Source organism: Manduca sexta, chromosome 28 (assembly GCF_014839805.1).
Source record: "Manduca sexta isolate Smith_Timp_Sample1 chromosome 28, JHU_Msex_v1.0, whole genome shotgun sequence".
Taxonomy (NCBI): domain Eukaryota; kingdom Metazoa; phylum Arthropoda; class Insecta; order Lepidoptera; family Sphingidae; genus Manduca; species Manduca sexta.
The window spans coordinates 10,890,153-10,906,863 of NC_051142.1; the positions used below are offsets into that span (position 1 = coordinate 10,890,153).

The window sequence follows — 16,711 nt, forward strand, 5'->3', positions numbered from 1 at the left end:
TTTACGGTAAGTCCTAAATGAATGTAAATGTTAAAACGTTTCATAAATAATAATAATATAATATAATAATATCAGCCCTGTATTATATACTTTCCCACTGTTGGGCACGGGCCTCCTCTACTACTGAAAGGGAATAGGCCTTAGTCTACCGCGCTGGCCTTGTGGGGGTGGGTAGACTTCACACACCCTCGAAAATTCCTAATAGAGAATTTCTCAGGTATGCAGGTTTCCTCACGATTTTTGCCTTCACCGTTAAAGCAAGCGATAATTCACAAAGAATACACACATATTTTTTTAGAAAAGTCAGAGGTGTGCGCGCTTCGGATTTGAACCTGCGGACATTCAGTCGGCAGTCCGTTCCACAAGCAACTAGGCTATCGCCGCTTTTTTTGTTCCATAAATGAATTTATATTAATTACTTTGCAAATGAAAAATCTTACACCGCATACATGGTATAGTTACTTTGAGGCTAACTATACCATGAATAACTATAATTTGTTTTTCACTTATAATTATACTAAATGATTTTTATTACCATAATACCAGCTTCTTCAATTCATTGCTATATCCAGAAGACTTAATCTCCTTTATTACAAGCTACTTACCGCGTTTTTACTTAATTTAGCTGATTAAAATTAATCCTAGCTTACCTGTAACAAAGAATATTTGAATAAATATGGAGGTTGCTAGTACTAAATTCACTTTTTACTGGCTTTTTAGTAGGATAATTACAGTGAATTACTTTATAATTATTTAATTAATTGTTAGCAATACACAGGCGTCGGAGAGCTGACTCGTAGAAATTCACAAAATTACATAATTAGTTTGCCGGCCAGTACATATTCTATTTTTTTTTGTTGATTCAACATTCCAATTATTACAGATAGGTAGCCATTTTGTTAAACATAATTATCCATACTAATATAAAGCTAAAGAGGTCGTTTAAACGCGCTCATCTTAGGAAGGAAGCTATATTACTCCTAAGTGCTATAGGCTACTTTTTATCCCGGAAAAAAATACGCGGGTGGAGCCACAGGCAAAAGCTAGTATTAAATATTAACTGACAGTTGTACAATCGCAATTCTGGAGCAAAGCGAGGACGGCTTTCATACCATATAAAATAATCAATTTTATGTATTTGAAGTCACAGTCAAAATATCCGTAAACCACGTATAAACAGGTAACTATATAATAAAATATTTTCTTTATTAACTATTGATTCAAAATGATTTGACTATCTTACAATTTTGTTATCTCGTTATTGGAAATGATGGCAAAGTGATAAACAGTATGAAACATTACTTCATATCGATAAACATCGTATGAAAGGCGCGATGATTATGAAAGGTATATTAAGTAAATTAAAAAAAGCATGTATATTAGTCTGTAATGGAGTTTCTATGGAGACAGATCTTTTGGTTTTTTATTATTTCGGCTCTAAATGTAAGTTCTATTTTATTTGATTTGCAATATCATTATGCACATCTACTGCTTCAGGTGTATTATATTATATGTATTTATTTACAGAATGTCGCAATCTTCGCATACAATGTTCCATCGGGACTATCACTACCATCATTGCGATTTTGGAAAGAAGAAGGCAAAAAGCTAGTATCGTCTCCGCCGTCACTAAATGCCGTTCGTACGGACAATCCGCTTCTGTCGCCTACAGGGGTACCGGAATGCCAACCAGGGTTTCAATTACAAGATGGAATTGGCCCAACAGTCCCGTCAACAATAATCCCTCCACAAATACTCCCGCCAGTACCGCTACCTCCGCCGATTATAAACTGTCCTCTACTCCAAAAACCGCCCAGTCCTGTTCCTTTGGTTCATTCATGTCCTGCACTAGCAACTCCATCAAGTTTACCAGGAATACCTCCGATACTTCCGACACCACCTATATTACCAGTTGGTGCACCATCGCTGTCGGATCTACCACACACATATGGTCCCCCTGTAACGCTAGATAATCGAATTCAACCTTTCCAAAAATCACAAATAGCTTTTAATAATATTCCACCAACTCCTGTCATGCCTTATGGTTGTTTATCACCTTCAATTATGGAACGAAATTTACCGCCGCCGATCTTTGAAAGTGCGGCATTAGTTCCTCCTTCACAAGCAAGGGTCATCGAAATTAACAGTTGTTCGTCAGTTCCTGCATCATCCGAGTTTTCTTCGCAAACTATATCTTTTGAAACTCCACATAACTGTCCCACATTTATACAACCAGGAACTGCGACGATAATCCCAGCTGTACCGCAGTATGCTAATCAAAATACATTCGTGCCAATTGTATCAGATGTATCTGGTCAATCAGGTTACCAAATAACGGTTCTTCCGTCATTATCATCAATTCAAACAGCTTCAGAATCTATCGCGTCTCCCATCTCTTACACATATACACCAATACCATCTGGAACGGATAATTCTGTGCAATCTCCAGTAAATGTGCAATTAAATTCTCCTGAGCAATCACCTGCTATGCCAATGCCTATGCCTTTTCCTCCACCTGCTCCAATTATAATGATGAAATCAGGATCGAGTTGGAAGAGATGGCTACCTGCTCTCCTAGTGAGCCTGTTTACCAGACCGTGTCAGGGTGGCGGATGTTGCAGCTGTTCTTCATGCGATAACCCGGATAATGTTTACGTTCCGTATCCAATACCGATGCCAACAAACAATCCTATAATATTAAGTGGTGACCAGAACGATGGAGATGATGAGGACGACTGCGATGAAGAAATTGAAGACTGATAATATTAAATACGTTAATATTTATTTTTAATTTTATACGAAGAAAATGCTGCGAAGATATTTTCAATTAAGCTATTTATTGCACGTTTGTGATACAAAAATATATTTTATAAATGTGATCAATTTTATTTTATGGGCAAAAAAATATTTACCCCTGTCATAATGTTTACCTAATGTTTTACAGAAACGTAATTAGCAAAGGCACCAGGTAATGTGGATGCCAATAAGATCGTTGTTTCTTTACAAGAAGTATAGCTGTTATTTTATTTCTAAAATATAAAAAATGACATTTAGCGATAAATACTTGACAATATGCAAAATGATAATAAGTAATGTTCTAATTTCCGCATGTAAAGCTATAACATAGCTAGAGATCAAGCTATTAAACAAGTTCCGGTGTTATGAAACCAGCGCGGTGCGGCGTGGTGCCCGCACGCGTCGGTAGTTAGCAACTATTAAATCGTTATATGAGAGCATTCATGAATTATCTTCGTTAGTTGCGGTGTCGACGCCGCATAATGGTTTTTCATGACGCTATTTAGCCTTCATAATGTATAATAATGTCTAGATTTTATCAAAACAGCTTTAGTCATAATTATTTTAGACCGCTAAAGCAGATCCAAAAAAGCAACGTATTTTTAACCGATTACGGCGAAGCGAGAAAGGTATATGATTTTATTTATTGTTATGCCTTGAACGGTAATCGTATCTGCATTAAATTCAATTGATCGCGTACGCGAATATTTATTTTAAACTAGTGATAAACTGTATAGTGTATATGCGTTTTTTAGGGTGAATGTGAATAATTCGTATACTTATTTATGTATGTCATTAAATATAATAACAATTTATACACACATATTTTTTCTAACGTAATCAGCCTCAAATTGGGTTTAATTTTGAATCCGTTTAAATATGCTGAAACTGGGCCATTGAAAACTCCTGTTCAAAACAAAAATAGTTTCCATTGGTTTTAATAAAAGCTGCCATCAATCTAGTCTCCCGTCTTCTGTGATCTCGGACGAAATGGATAAGCTATCTGTCTCTGACACTAGGATGTCTATCTCATTTACATTTCTTGCGTGTCTGACACCTGTTACGGAGATTCGTTTCTGGCAATTCATTTTTTAAATGATTTAAAGTACTGGCAAAAGAGTTCCGTTTTAAATTTTGCATCATCGTTGTTTAGAGTGCATTCTTTTAGGTCTGTCGAGGGTCATCAATCATCCCAAAGAGGATCATCGTCTCTTTCGAAATTGGACTGCAATGAATTATCTCGTCTCGGGTACTTATCTAATAATAATTTTGCAATATAAAAAGTTTTATTTAAATGCAGCATCGACACATTCCATAAGCTATGTTTTTATTCATTCAGCATTCATCCAATTGTGTAATGTATGTAAAGGATGCGTAGAATTTTGTAGTCCCACGTCTTCCAGACGTCCTGAAACGTCACTCGTAAACGCGATACGACCTTCAGTTCTATGTAAAAGTAAATTATTAATGCGCATTCTCTCTTTTTGTGGTTTACCTAAGTAAGAAAACATGGTAGAAACCACGGTTTTTGGCGATAAAATTATAATTATTTTTTATTGTTCTGCTTATTTTGTTGAGTATTTTTTCATAATTCATTTCGTAGCATGAAGATTTTTATTCATCTTATAAGTATATTAATAATTCTGAGTAGGTATTAAACATAAGGTTTAAAAAATTCCATTGCCCAAGTCTGTATTTTTGCATTGTTAATTTTACCAACACCAGATGTATGTGGGCACTGTATCAGCAATCTTTTATGTATGAGCATTTACATACACACATGTGATTGTTACATAATATTGAGTTAATTACAATACATGAGGAATTAATTTCTCATTTACCAGGTTAAAAAGGAATAAGGAAAAAAAGCAAAACATACGCATCGTAAACAATAAACAGATGTTTTGAATGCAGTAGTTAATGCAGTTGCAGTAATTATGTCGGTTGGATTGTTGTTCACGCTCCGTTGCAAAGATCTCAGATTTTATATTGATTAATTACGTGGAGTACAACTTTATCTGTAAAGTAATGCTTTGACAAGAATTTTTATTGGAAATAACATATGAAATATTCGCGAATTGTGTGTTAAATGTGTATAGTGGAATAGACGCATTGCGCCAACCGTTGCCATTCGTACACTAGCCTGTTAACGTTACGCTGATGTAGATAAATTATTTTTTGTTCAGATAAAATTAAACTGGCATGTTTATTCCAGATATTTATTTTTAATTTTGCATTATATTACATATGGAAAATACGCCCGCCCACAAGGTGGACGGACGACCTGGCTAAGGTCGCAGGAAGTCGCTGGATGCTGGCCGCTCCCAACAGGTCGACGTGGAGATCCTTGGGGGAGGCCTATGTTCAGCAGTGGACTTCCTGTGGCTGAGATGATGATGATGATTATATTACATATAACAACATTCAAATCTAAAGGTAGATATTTAAAGTCTATTTTCAGTGATACAAGGCAAGCCGCGCCGCGCTGACCAAAAAACCATACGAATATTAACAAGAGAAATGTTTTAAAAAGTTGGTTATCTCAATTGCGTACCACAGAAGTGATTACTGTCACAATTACATGTCCGATAAAAGACATATCTCCTAACATGAGATTGGTCATACATCTTCGAGAATTCCTGATAATTTCTGATAACACATGATGTAATCTTATTCTAATATAAAACGTATTTTTGTCGGCGCGAGATTATTCACCTAGATACGATTGAGAGATAAGTTCAAGTACAGACATGAATTTCCTGATTATTTGTCCGATTTTAGTATTCGTTTTACTTAGTTTTGAGGTGAGTTTTGCTTGATTTTAAAAATAGTTTTAGTTTGAAAACCGGTTAATATGGGCTCTACATTAAAGCGGGTTTCAAGTCATACCTGATTTTTCCGTATAGCCCACGGGATTCTTTTAAGTCAGACCTTTCATTGGGCTTGGATTTCTTTTGCTATATTTATTCAAAATCCCTATTTGCGTTATTCCACGATAATCGTCGATCATAATATTATGGTAATGAAGTATTCCAATACTTCTAGTATAATCTATAGCAAACGTTCAAACAGATTTACAATATTGTATTTCGTAATATTAATAGGACTTAATCTTTGTTACAGACTCCTGAAGTCACATCACAGGCCGTCATTCCAGGATATGGAGCACCAATAGCTTACTCCAGTAATAAAAATGATGACGACATCGGCATTATTTTAGCAATTCTTCTTTTAGCTGCAAGAGGGAGAGGCTTCGGCTGTGGCTGCGGTTGCTGCAACTGTTGCAATTGTAACAATAACAGTAAAAGTATTCCAGTTCCTTTTCCTATACCCATCCCTACCAACAATCCGATAATCAGGAGATACCAGCCTGACAACGAGGATAATGATGATGGGAAAGCCAGTGAGACATCAGCAGGAGGCGGCGGGGGAGGAGGAGGGGGTTCAGCAAAAACTAAATCAGAACAAGTTATAAATGTTATAACAGATACAGATGAGAACACAAACACTAATGCCAATGCACATAATAAGAATAACAATAAGAATACTTCTCACAATAAATCTGGTTCTAGTGCTAGTAGTGCTAGTAGTGCTAGCAGTGCAAGCAGTAGCAGTGCTGCAAGCGGGAGAGGTAGAAGGCAATGAAAAAGATGAATGTGATACGGGTTGTTATGGTTCCTAATAGAAACTTTGTTAATATGGTTATAATTAAAGATGTTGTAATATATTTTGTGTTTTACTTTTTATACTCCAAATAAATATCAGGTTATTATAATATACAAAGAGAATCGCGAATATTGTTATTAATACAACTACATACATGTCTGTACTGCGACCATATTTATTGTTAAAATAATTACAATTAAACGAATTTTGAAGTGTTTGGATTTTTTTATAATAATAATTTAATTGTTGTTTTTATATATACATGTTCTAAAAATTTTGCGTGAGATTTGACCTTACGCGGGTTGGAGATCGTAACCTAAGCTTGATTAAAAATTAGTGTAGCTCGAATAGTGCAAACAGCAAACTATGTAAACTTAAATTTTAACAAAAATAACAAATTTTTCCTTTGACCCATTATATATAATATGTACCTTAAATGTGTACTGTATAATATTCTCAGCTTTATGTACTAAGCTAAAGTAACGGACTTAAAATGAATTTAATATGCTATGTGCTGCCGGTTGCCAACATTACAGCTTGTAGCGAGACAAATCCAATTATACGTATTAAGAAGTTGATTCCTAGCGACTTCCGGCAGTTTGTTTACTTTAAAATTTTCCCTTCATTTTATTTTAGCATTGTCGTTAAGCATATTCAGCTTGAGAAACACGAGTTCTGTTTTAATAATCTTTTTTTCCTCTCTATTAATTATTTTAATGAAAGAAATAGTTTTAATAGCAAAAATGGCAAGTTAAGACTTCAAACATTAAGACTTTAAGTTTAATAATAACATTGTTCAGACTAAAAGTAAGCGATATACGAAATAACCAGGCCGCTCCAGTTTAATCCGTCGCTTACAAAAAATGTGGGACTGAAATTGCATATTATTTCGGGTAAACTGCAACTAAAATACACAAATATTCATATAATGCTAGTCTAAAACAAAAATATACGTCATCTCAAATGACTCAACTTACAAAACGTATCGTAAAACCCGAACCACATCATTAACACAGACATCATTTGTCGAATGCTATTCACCTTAATACTGAACAATTGATCAAAGTATTCATTGAATAATACAAAGTTAGGGTTAGTCACACAGAATAAATATTTCAGTTATGATAGCAATAGTAAAAGTATTATCAGACTCTTTAAAACCATGGTCAAATCATAGCGATTAGAAATAGCGATGGAGTTGTATATATTGATTATGCACTTATTTATTTATTGACAGCTTTATTGTATACCAATAAATACTATACTTAAAATTATAAACAATAAAGGCAGAGGTAAATTAGCGGTAAAGTGTTATAATATTTTATATCCTGTAGATATGTTTACTAAACGTTTTTTCGATATTACTTATTCGCTGATAAACTGTTCGCTTCGGTGTGTTGGAGCCTTATGTAAACATAATTGATATGAAATTTTCTTTTTAAACTTTATTAAAGAATATCAATTTATTAGTAGTCAATAATTTTAAAAGTATACTTAGATTATTTTTTGCAACACAGCAGGTCATGGAATATGGTTTAGAAAAAATCTGCCTAATATCTATAAGTAGTTTTTCTACTTGTGGCCTATCTTATTTTAGTACATTTACAATTACAATTTAAGTAGATGTTTTTAATAATAAAAAAAAAACTTTCAAATGTTGAGTAATAATATCTGTTCAATAATCTGTACTAACTTTAAAAAATATATAAATACTTATAGAATTCCTATTTTACAGTAAAAACGATGTTACACTAAGATATCATTATTTATTACAGAGAGTTTTTGATTAAACTTATAGATATTTTATATTGGCGTAGATTTAAGATAAGCAAATAAATATTTAATCCTAATTCAATCAAATATACAAATCAAAAACATATTCGTACAAAATCAATAAACGGATTAAGATAAACATCGATGTCTCAATATTGGTAACTGAGCCCTTATCTTTATTCATCATACATTACGTTTCCAACGAACAGACGTGACACGATAACAAAAACACGAGATAAGCGTACATACGATATATCACATTATGATTTTAAAAGATAATTAATATATAAGAGAGGAAACGGTGTGGCAGCAGTTTACGATTCAGCATGGCGGTAGCCAGACTTCTCGGAATTTTTATTTTACTTTTTTATCTTAAGGTGATGTGTTGTGATTGTGTATTTGTATCGATTGTTCCGCAGTGACGTAATCACGAGACAGAAGGATAAGCTTAGTACTCGTATCTGTGTCCGGAAGTATTACAAGTTGCTTCCGGTTATTGCCAATATCGGGAGTGAATTGTTATGTCATATAGTGCGGTTAAAAAATTAACTTACCTTCACCAAAAAATATTTCTTTGTAATATGGGATGGCCATGGTCCAGTAATGACAGCAATGAAGCCCGTATAGATCGATAAATACTACATAACCTTATTAATCTACAAATACATAAGCTATCGTGTAAATCTCCAAAGGTTTAAGCGGAGGTGTAACCTGTGTACCCACTTTTCGCAAAGGATAACCTTTGATAATATGGCTCTCATGATATGAACGGAGGCGAGCCTATCACCATAGGACACCACACTCGATAGTTTTTTTTTTCGTTTTTTTCGTTTTTCAGTTTCGCTCAACTCATAAATAAATAGTTTTATACTAGGTACAAAACTGATTCTTAATCAACGTATCTTAATTTTTCAGGGTACATATAGCCAGCAAGGCTTAGAGGTCCAAAACCTAGGACTTCATATAGTTCCAAACATACAAGGGGTGCAAAAGGTGCAAATTCAAAATCCCAATCAAGTGACTACAAATGCACAATCGCCAAATTTGCAACAGACAAAACTACAACAACAACAAGCTTGGCAGCAGCAACAGGCTTTACAGTTTCAACAAGCTTTACAACAACACCAGGCGCTTCAACATGACGTTATTCAACAACAGCAAATGTCGCAGCAAGAGGCTCATCATCAACAGCAGACCACACAGCAACAGAAAGCTTTACAACAACAACAAGCTTTTCAACTGCAACAAGCTTTACAAGAGCAGCAAGCTTTACAACAACAACAGGTGTTAATGAAACAACAACAACAACAAGCTCTGCAACAACAACAAGCTATGCAACAACAACAAGCTTTGCAGCAACAACAGGTTCTGCAACAGCAACAGACTATGCAACAACAACAGGTTTTGCAACAACAACGGGCTATGCAACAACAACAAGCTCTGCAACAACAACAGGCTCTGCAACAGCAGGCTATACAGCAACAACAAGCGTTGCAACAACAGCAAGCATTGCAACCGGCTTTACAGCAGCAAGTATTGCTACCAGTTAACTTGCAAACAAATCATCAATCGTTAAATATGTTTTCGCCTAACAAAGTTCAATCCGTCAATGTGCAGCAACCACAAAGCTTAGCGCAAATTAATTTACAAACAGCAAATTTACCGTTACATGGATCAAACTCTGAATTAAACATAGCATCTTTACCAAATGTTAAACTGTCTACATCACAAACAAATACTGGGACAGCCTCGACTACAAAAAATATTCCTACAATACAATTCACTTCTTTAAAATTTGTGCCAGTCGTAGACCAGAAATCAAGTGCGTTATTGCAAAGCCAGGTTGCACCTAGTGTCCCAGAATTGAAAATAACCCCACCACAATGTGGAGTTAACCAAATTACTGCAAACCCTATGAGCTTTCAACAAAGTCAACCTATAATCCCCAATATGTCCACGCAAAATTGTCCCAAACTGAGTGCAACCATAAATCAGTTACCTTCAGTTAATTTTAATTCTCTTCACACACAACCTCCCTTGATCACGCCGAATCAAATGCCACTACAATCGCATTCAACTTTCATGTTTCAAAATCCAACATTATCTCCCGGGCAAAACCTCTTGAATACTTTACAGAGCCCTTCAATTATTTCTCCGATTAATCAACCGTCACTAGCATTACAGAATAGTTTATTGCAAACATTGCCAAAAACTCCATCATTGGCAATGCCACCGCAAATTCCTGTTTCGACAATTCAGACTCCGCCGATACTTCCGTCGATCCACACTCAGCCAATACTTTCGGAGATTCGTCATCAACCTTCACTTCCTTCTATAGAGAACCAAGCTATATTTTCATCGATTCAGAATCAACCACTAAATGTTCCAGTGCAGATTCAACCTCCTGTTTCTGCATCTTTCAGTTCACCAACACTGACCGTACAAAATCAACCAACATTTTTAATGCCAGATCGCGTTCAAAACCAGAATATTATGTCAATACAAAGTCAACCAACAATTGCAGTTCAAAATCCCCAAATTTTCTCATCAGCCCAAAATCAACCATTATTTTTACCAACACCAGGCCACAATATGAATATTCAAACTCAACCAACACTTACCTCAGTATCAAATCAAATACCAATTCAAACACAAATTCCAGCAACAATACTGAATCAAAATCATCAATTGCAGACATCAATACCTAGTCAACCAATTGTGTTGCCACAAACGCAAACATTTACTGCGTTCCAGAATCCACCGGCGTCAACATCGACTCAATTCCAATCTTCAATGACGCCACAGAATCAATTAATGTCTATTCAAAATCAACCGACAATATCGACCGTGCAAACTCAATCTGTGCCATCAATGCATACCGTGAGCACAGTTCAAAGCCACCCAATAGTCATGACGTCTAATCAACCGTCAATCATTCCTCTTCAAAGTCCAGCGTACTCCATTCTTTTGCCACCTGTACAATCAGAATCTTCTCAACCTTATTTAACTGTGTCTCCTGTTATATCACCACCGCCACCGGCAAAGCAGTCGAAATCCTCAAGCCTGAAGTCACTGGTTCCTTTGTTAATCAACATATTAAAGGAGCGAAGTTGCGGTTGCCATAACTGCAACTGTATGAATAAGAATAACCATGAACCTACAGTGCATGGCGGTTATTCCAACCAGAAGAACTATGGCCCGCTTCCAAGTGAACCGTCGTTCTTGCCTGGAGTTGGCATCGAGCCTGGAGAGCTTTTCAGACCCAGTCGATCCGATAATGTATCTGATCCAAAAGACAATATAAAAAATCTTATAGATAACGATAGTCTTGAAGATTCTGATGACGATTCAGAATATGTCGACGACGAAGATAATGAAGAATAACATTGCGTATAATAATATATTTAATTTATATACTGTAACTTATTTTATTTGTAATATTTATTGAATATATTTATATGTTTTATAATAATGTGACGTTTTATTACCTTCATTAAAATTTTCTTTTTTCAATAATGATTTTAAGCGAAAATTGAGCGTATCCTTCAGTCAATGGTTATGACGGAAATCATCCCATCATAACCATCCATCAGGATGGTTAGAACAAATCCAAGTAATTTCTAACGATGACAGCCATAATATTGGGTAAATGAAAAACCATTATGATTTATGTATTATTTGAATTTGAATGAATAAAAAATTTGAATATGCTTCATTGTGTCACATCTCCTCGATGGGCTGCCTCTTCTAATATGGAAGCTTTTGTTCCGATAATCTCCGATGATCATTTCGATCATTCCATTACTACCGTTCCCTGGATAAATAGAACTCAACGAGGAAGGAAAAATTAAACTTACATTAATATAAAAGTCCAAATAAATCGACACTTTAAAGTATTTCGTTATCAATATACAAAACATTTGCTTTTAAATAAATAACAATTCAATCAGTTTGCTTATCTTAAAATTGCAAAACTTTGTTTCTTTTCATCCTTTGAGTACTGTGTACCTGGGTTTTCCAGATAATTAATGTACTATCCAACTAGTCCTTCAGAATAGAATATCATCTACAAGCAATGCAGAGGTTTTATTCCGTATGTTATTTTTTCCTGTTTTTTTTTTGCTATAACTATCGCGTTGAGGTCTGTGAAAGGAAGATGATATTTTAACCAATTTAATTATCTACAAAGAAGGCTGGTTTTATCTCTTATCTTTATATTACCATGCATAATACTACAAGCAGGACAAAGAAGCTGTCCAATCAACATTTTACATATTTAGATATTTTTGAATGTTAAAATTAAGAAGGACAAAGCCATACATTGGCAAGATAACAAATTCTACGTTCTTCATTGTGATGAAACGCAAAGGCTATATGACGTACCTTTTCACGTCACTTAGATGTGAGTTATCTGAATTTATTTATTCGTCTAATGACGACGGCAAGACGTAAGATATCAAAACTGTGTAAATGCAACAAAGGGAATCGATAATCAGTTTGTATATATTAGACAGCTGCTAGTGTCAACATCATAACAAAACAAAATGATGTCGACTAAGTGGATCCTGTTGTTTGTAGTCCTCGCTCTTCTAGGAGTAAGTTACTTGTTATTACTGTGTATTTCTAGATATCTACTGTAACAAAATGAAGATCAAAAATCCCGGTTTTAGCTTTCTGATTTTATGATTTTATGCACTTTAGTACTAGTATGCATAACTTAAGGTAAATTGTTGTTTTCAAGAAGACAAGTATATGGTTTCTATTACTATTGCAATGTTACAACGGCCCTATATATATAACGAAGAGGATATACATAGACTGATGAATTATTTATAGTCAATTTTAAGTTACTATTATCCATACAGGCAAAATAAAAATTACCTAAAATACAACCATAGCAGTGCATATTACTCATTCTTGGAGTACAAATACACTTTATTGCTGTAATTTTCAAAGCAAAAACTAACTGTTTCTGTTCACCTAAAACATACTTTCCTAGCATACAATTAATTACTATATTGTTAGTAGCAGTTCGCAACCCTTATACAATTAAAACATGAGTTACTTTTTCAGAATTATTAAACACCACATTTAATAGGCACTTCGTATAACAATAGATATTAAGTTGTTTGCACTAAATCATTTTAACGAGCATATTCGTGACAAAACGAAACTTTGCTCAGTTGCTTTAAAGGAGGACTGTACGAAAAATTGTTTCGTTTCGCTTCCATATCGTACAGAATGCAATGAGACAATTATAAATGATATGCAAGCATTACTTTCGCGGTAAAAAATAATAACAAATGATATTTATGAAAACTTTTATCTATGTATTACAGGAACTTTATTTATTTTTCATTATTAATTATTGAGGTTGTTGGTTTGTTAAGACTACAGAGTTTTATATATTTTACCAATTTCTTCTCTGCCACCTTCCGTATATCTGAATATAAGTAAAACCCATTAAAACTATCCAGAGCGGCATCGCCATTAGAAAGCATTTAACATTGATTAGTTAATTTGTTGTGTTACGTTCATCCTTGTTTTTTATTCTTTATTTTGGTCTCGGAATTAAAACCGAACAACACTAGTGCATCCACAACTCGTTTTATATCGCCGTAGAGAATAAAGCAAACTTATTGCCATCTTGGAACTGAAAACTCACACCTTTAATCATTCGTTCACATATTAAACCACAACCCACACATCAGAAATTCATACTTTATCACCTAACACATAATGTGCAAAATAAAATAATACAGTTAATGTACGTCACACATTTTTATAAATATATTTGAACAGGTTTCAGAAGCATACTGCTGCGGTTCCGGCTGTTGCGGCAATGGTTGTGGGTGTGGGTGCGTGTCGCCGTGCGGCCCCGTGGGTCCCTTCCCGCCCAGCGGTAATTCAGCTGACAGAATACTACCCCTGCTACTCGTGTTGCTTGCTCAATAGTATTTTGAACCGATTCAATGTTTCTATGGACTTATAAATTATTTATAAAATCGCATAATGTAAGTAATGTTATGAAAATTAAAAAAATAATACCTGAAATGATGGTGTTTTGTTATTTTTTTGGTCACTTACGATTTTTGTCAAAATCACAGTATCGGGCTTTTCACAACTGACAGTCATTCCTACATCAACTGTAAAAGATACTGCTAAAGTATATGACAAAAGAATTGTTTAAACACGAAAACGATAAAGTAAATGGTACATAAGGGACCATACCTAAATAACGTCACACGAATTACATGTTTTTTCGAATATTTGTGTAACCATCTAAATAAAAGCAGCAGTTCCAAGATTACTTTTTTAAGTGAAATAAACTCCTCCGCATGCTGCGAATGAGAATTCGCTAACAAAACAAAATAAACCTTATATAGATAGATATTTTATAAGTTTTTCTTATAATGAATGTTTTGCAACGAGAACAGAGCTGAACTACACGAAGCGTTTTTACTGGCGACTGGTACTACAGAATTACGCGTAGATCAAGAAAATAAGGCAAAAACCCTATTGTTATAGTAATTTATGGCTATAGATTATAATTGATAGACCACTAAAGATTGTACAATATGTCCTCACTAATACCATATCTCCAATAGTTGAAGATAAGTTTCACTATCATAAAGATAGTTATTTGGCTATTAAATGTTCTATGACATAATACATTTAGGAAATAGACCAGATATTATGATACAATATACAAAATACCAACGTTTTAGCCCATGGCCTGATAATCTAAAGATAAACACGATATCAACATATTACGAAAGTATACGTGACCTGTTATAGATGAAAACGTTTACTAAACATCTGATAAGGTTATTTCACAGGTTGCCAAATTATTACAAGTGCAAGTAATTATATAAAAGTAACCGCAATTGCATTTATTATGAAGTGCGTGAAATGGCTTCGGGATTGTGGATCGTCGGTTTGTTATTACTCGGGCAGTTAAATGTGAGACTTATTATAGATATTAAGATTGAACCAAAATAGTATTTTTTACCTATTAACTAACTTTTGGCGATACAATGGCGAGCAAGCTATGCTTAAATGTTATGGAAATAACAAATTTATCTCGAATCTATCAGTAAATATACACCAGTGCGTACGGGAAATTAAACTTTTAATTACTTGCAATAAGCACCCAATTCACCCTTAGTTATTGCAACATAAAATATTGGGAGATCTGCTATTGTGTTTCTATTAATTTTAATTATTTTTAAATGCCTGTAAACAGCTTCTATGATAAAGCGCGTTAGTTACCTAATAGGCGCTATTTAAGAAGATTGCGTTAACCAATACGTTCATTTCTCAGGTGTACATAGTCCAGGCACAATACGCGGGCTGCGGCCCTCCCATGTACCCCGGCTATGGGGCGCCACAACCATACCCCATTATCATCAGAGACGATGACGATGACGACTGGCATCACATTTTGCCTCTACTAATCCTTCTGCTCTGTGACGGCTGGGGCGGATGGGGCGGTTACGGTGGCGGATTTGGTGGCGGATGGGGCGGGTGCGGAGGCGGATGTGGTGGCTGCGGTGGCGGTTGCGGTGGATGCGGCGGCGGGGGCGGATCCTGCCAAACCATACCAATCCCATATCCAATACCTATACCAATAAATAATCCTATAATATCATAAGTATATGAGATTGATAAAGGCTAGCCTACTGTGGGTGTCATAAGTAGTCAAAAGATTTTTACTAAGGTTATAAATATATTTTTATTTAAACAATGGCTAAAATATATCGACATTTTAATATAAATTGTTTTGTTTTAATTTTATACTCTCACGTGTCGTATCTATTCGATTAGTAAAGTGAACGGAAATTAAGCACGTATTATTTGCTAATACAAAGTATTCATAGAAACAACATTTTTTATGTAATAGAAATTTCATTGGATAATTTTTTAATACACAGCAGCGTATCTTACATAAAACCGTATTTTTACTATGTATTAAATAACAACATTGAAATATATTATAATTATTTTACGAAGGACATATTAAAACACTTCTCATTAACACTACGTGCTTTACCTGAAAAATATTAAGTTACATCATAAAGTTACCCAGTAACCGATATATTTTGAAATAGCTAGTATATAAAGGGATGTCGATTATAATTAGTTCATAACTTGCTGAAATGGGGACGCATTTGGCGTTTTCAACGATAGTCCTGCTTTTAAAGGTATTTATATTATTATTATCTCTAATTACTTCAATATAATATTTAAGTATTTTTATCAGATTTATCTATTTAACGTATAATTTACACGGCAGTACAACCCTATAACTTTTATCTTTAAATAATATTAAAATATTGTTTAATTGTATTCTCCATTTGAGTAAAAACTTTTATTTAAATAAAAGGAACTTATTTAATGTAAATTCCAAAAATCGTAATCCTTTTTCAAATTGTGTACATAATAGTTAAATTTTTACATTCCAGGCATGGCAGGC

At 34.4% G+C, this 16,711-nt stretch overlaps 5 protein-coding genes and 1 long non-coding RNA gene across 6 annotated transcripts in view; 5 read left to right on the forward strand and 1 right to left on the reverse strand.

The window, feature by feature from the left end:
* LOC119191014 overlaps positions 1-16,711 on the reverse strand; it is a 125,853-nt gene that overhangs the window by 58,457 nt on the left and 50,685 nt on the right. The gene's annotated exons all lie outside the window — the stretch shown is intronic.
* On the forward strand, positions 1,364-2,879 carry LOC115447012 (vegetative cell wall protein gp1). Its single transcript, XM_030173901.2, has 2 exons — positions 1,364-1,443; positions 1,528-2,879. The coding sequence occupies exons 1-2, from the start codon at positions 1,390-1,392 to the stop codon at positions 2,758-2,760; spliced, it is 1,287 nt and encodes a 428-aa protein (XP_030029761.1). The 5' UTR covers positions 1,364-1,389; the 3' UTR covers positions 2,761-2,879.
* On the forward strand, positions 5,492-6,523 carry LOC115447014 (C-module-binding factor A). Its single transcript, XM_030173904.2, has 2 exons — positions 5,492-5,600; positions 5,920-6,523. Exons 1-2 carry the CDS (start codon positions 5,547-5,549, stop codon positions 6,439-6,441), a joined length of 576 nt encoding a protein of 191 aa, XP_030029764.1. The 5' UTR covers positions 5,492-5,546; the 3' UTR covers positions 6,442-6,523.
* LOC115447011 (mediator of RNA polymerase II transcription subunit 15) lies at positions 8,509-11,707 on the forward strand. The gene is made up of 2 exons (XM_030173900.2): positions 8,509-8,612; positions 9,151-11,707. The coding sequence occupies exons 1-2, from the start codon at positions 8,562-8,564 to the stop codon at positions 11,617-11,619; spliced, it is 2,520 nt and encodes an 839-aa protein (XP_030029760.1). The 5' UTR covers positions 8,509-8,561; the 3' UTR covers positions 11,620-11,707.
* Positions 12,320-14,289, forward strand: LOC119190957. The gene is made up of 2 exons (XR_005113311.1): positions 12,320-12,830; positions 14,038-14,289. It is a non-coding gene; the product is annotated as an uncharacterized LOC119190957 (long non-coding RNA).
* On the forward strand, positions 15,043-16,229 carry LOC115447015 (eukaryotic translation initiation factor 4B2). Its single transcript, XM_030173905.2, has 2 exons — positions 15,043-15,198; positions 15,560-16,229. The coding sequence occupies exons 1-2, from the start codon at positions 15,148-15,150 to the stop codon at positions 15,887-15,889; spliced, it is 381 nt and encodes a 126-aa protein (XP_030029765.1). The 5' UTR covers positions 15,043-15,147; the 3' UTR covers positions 15,890-16,229.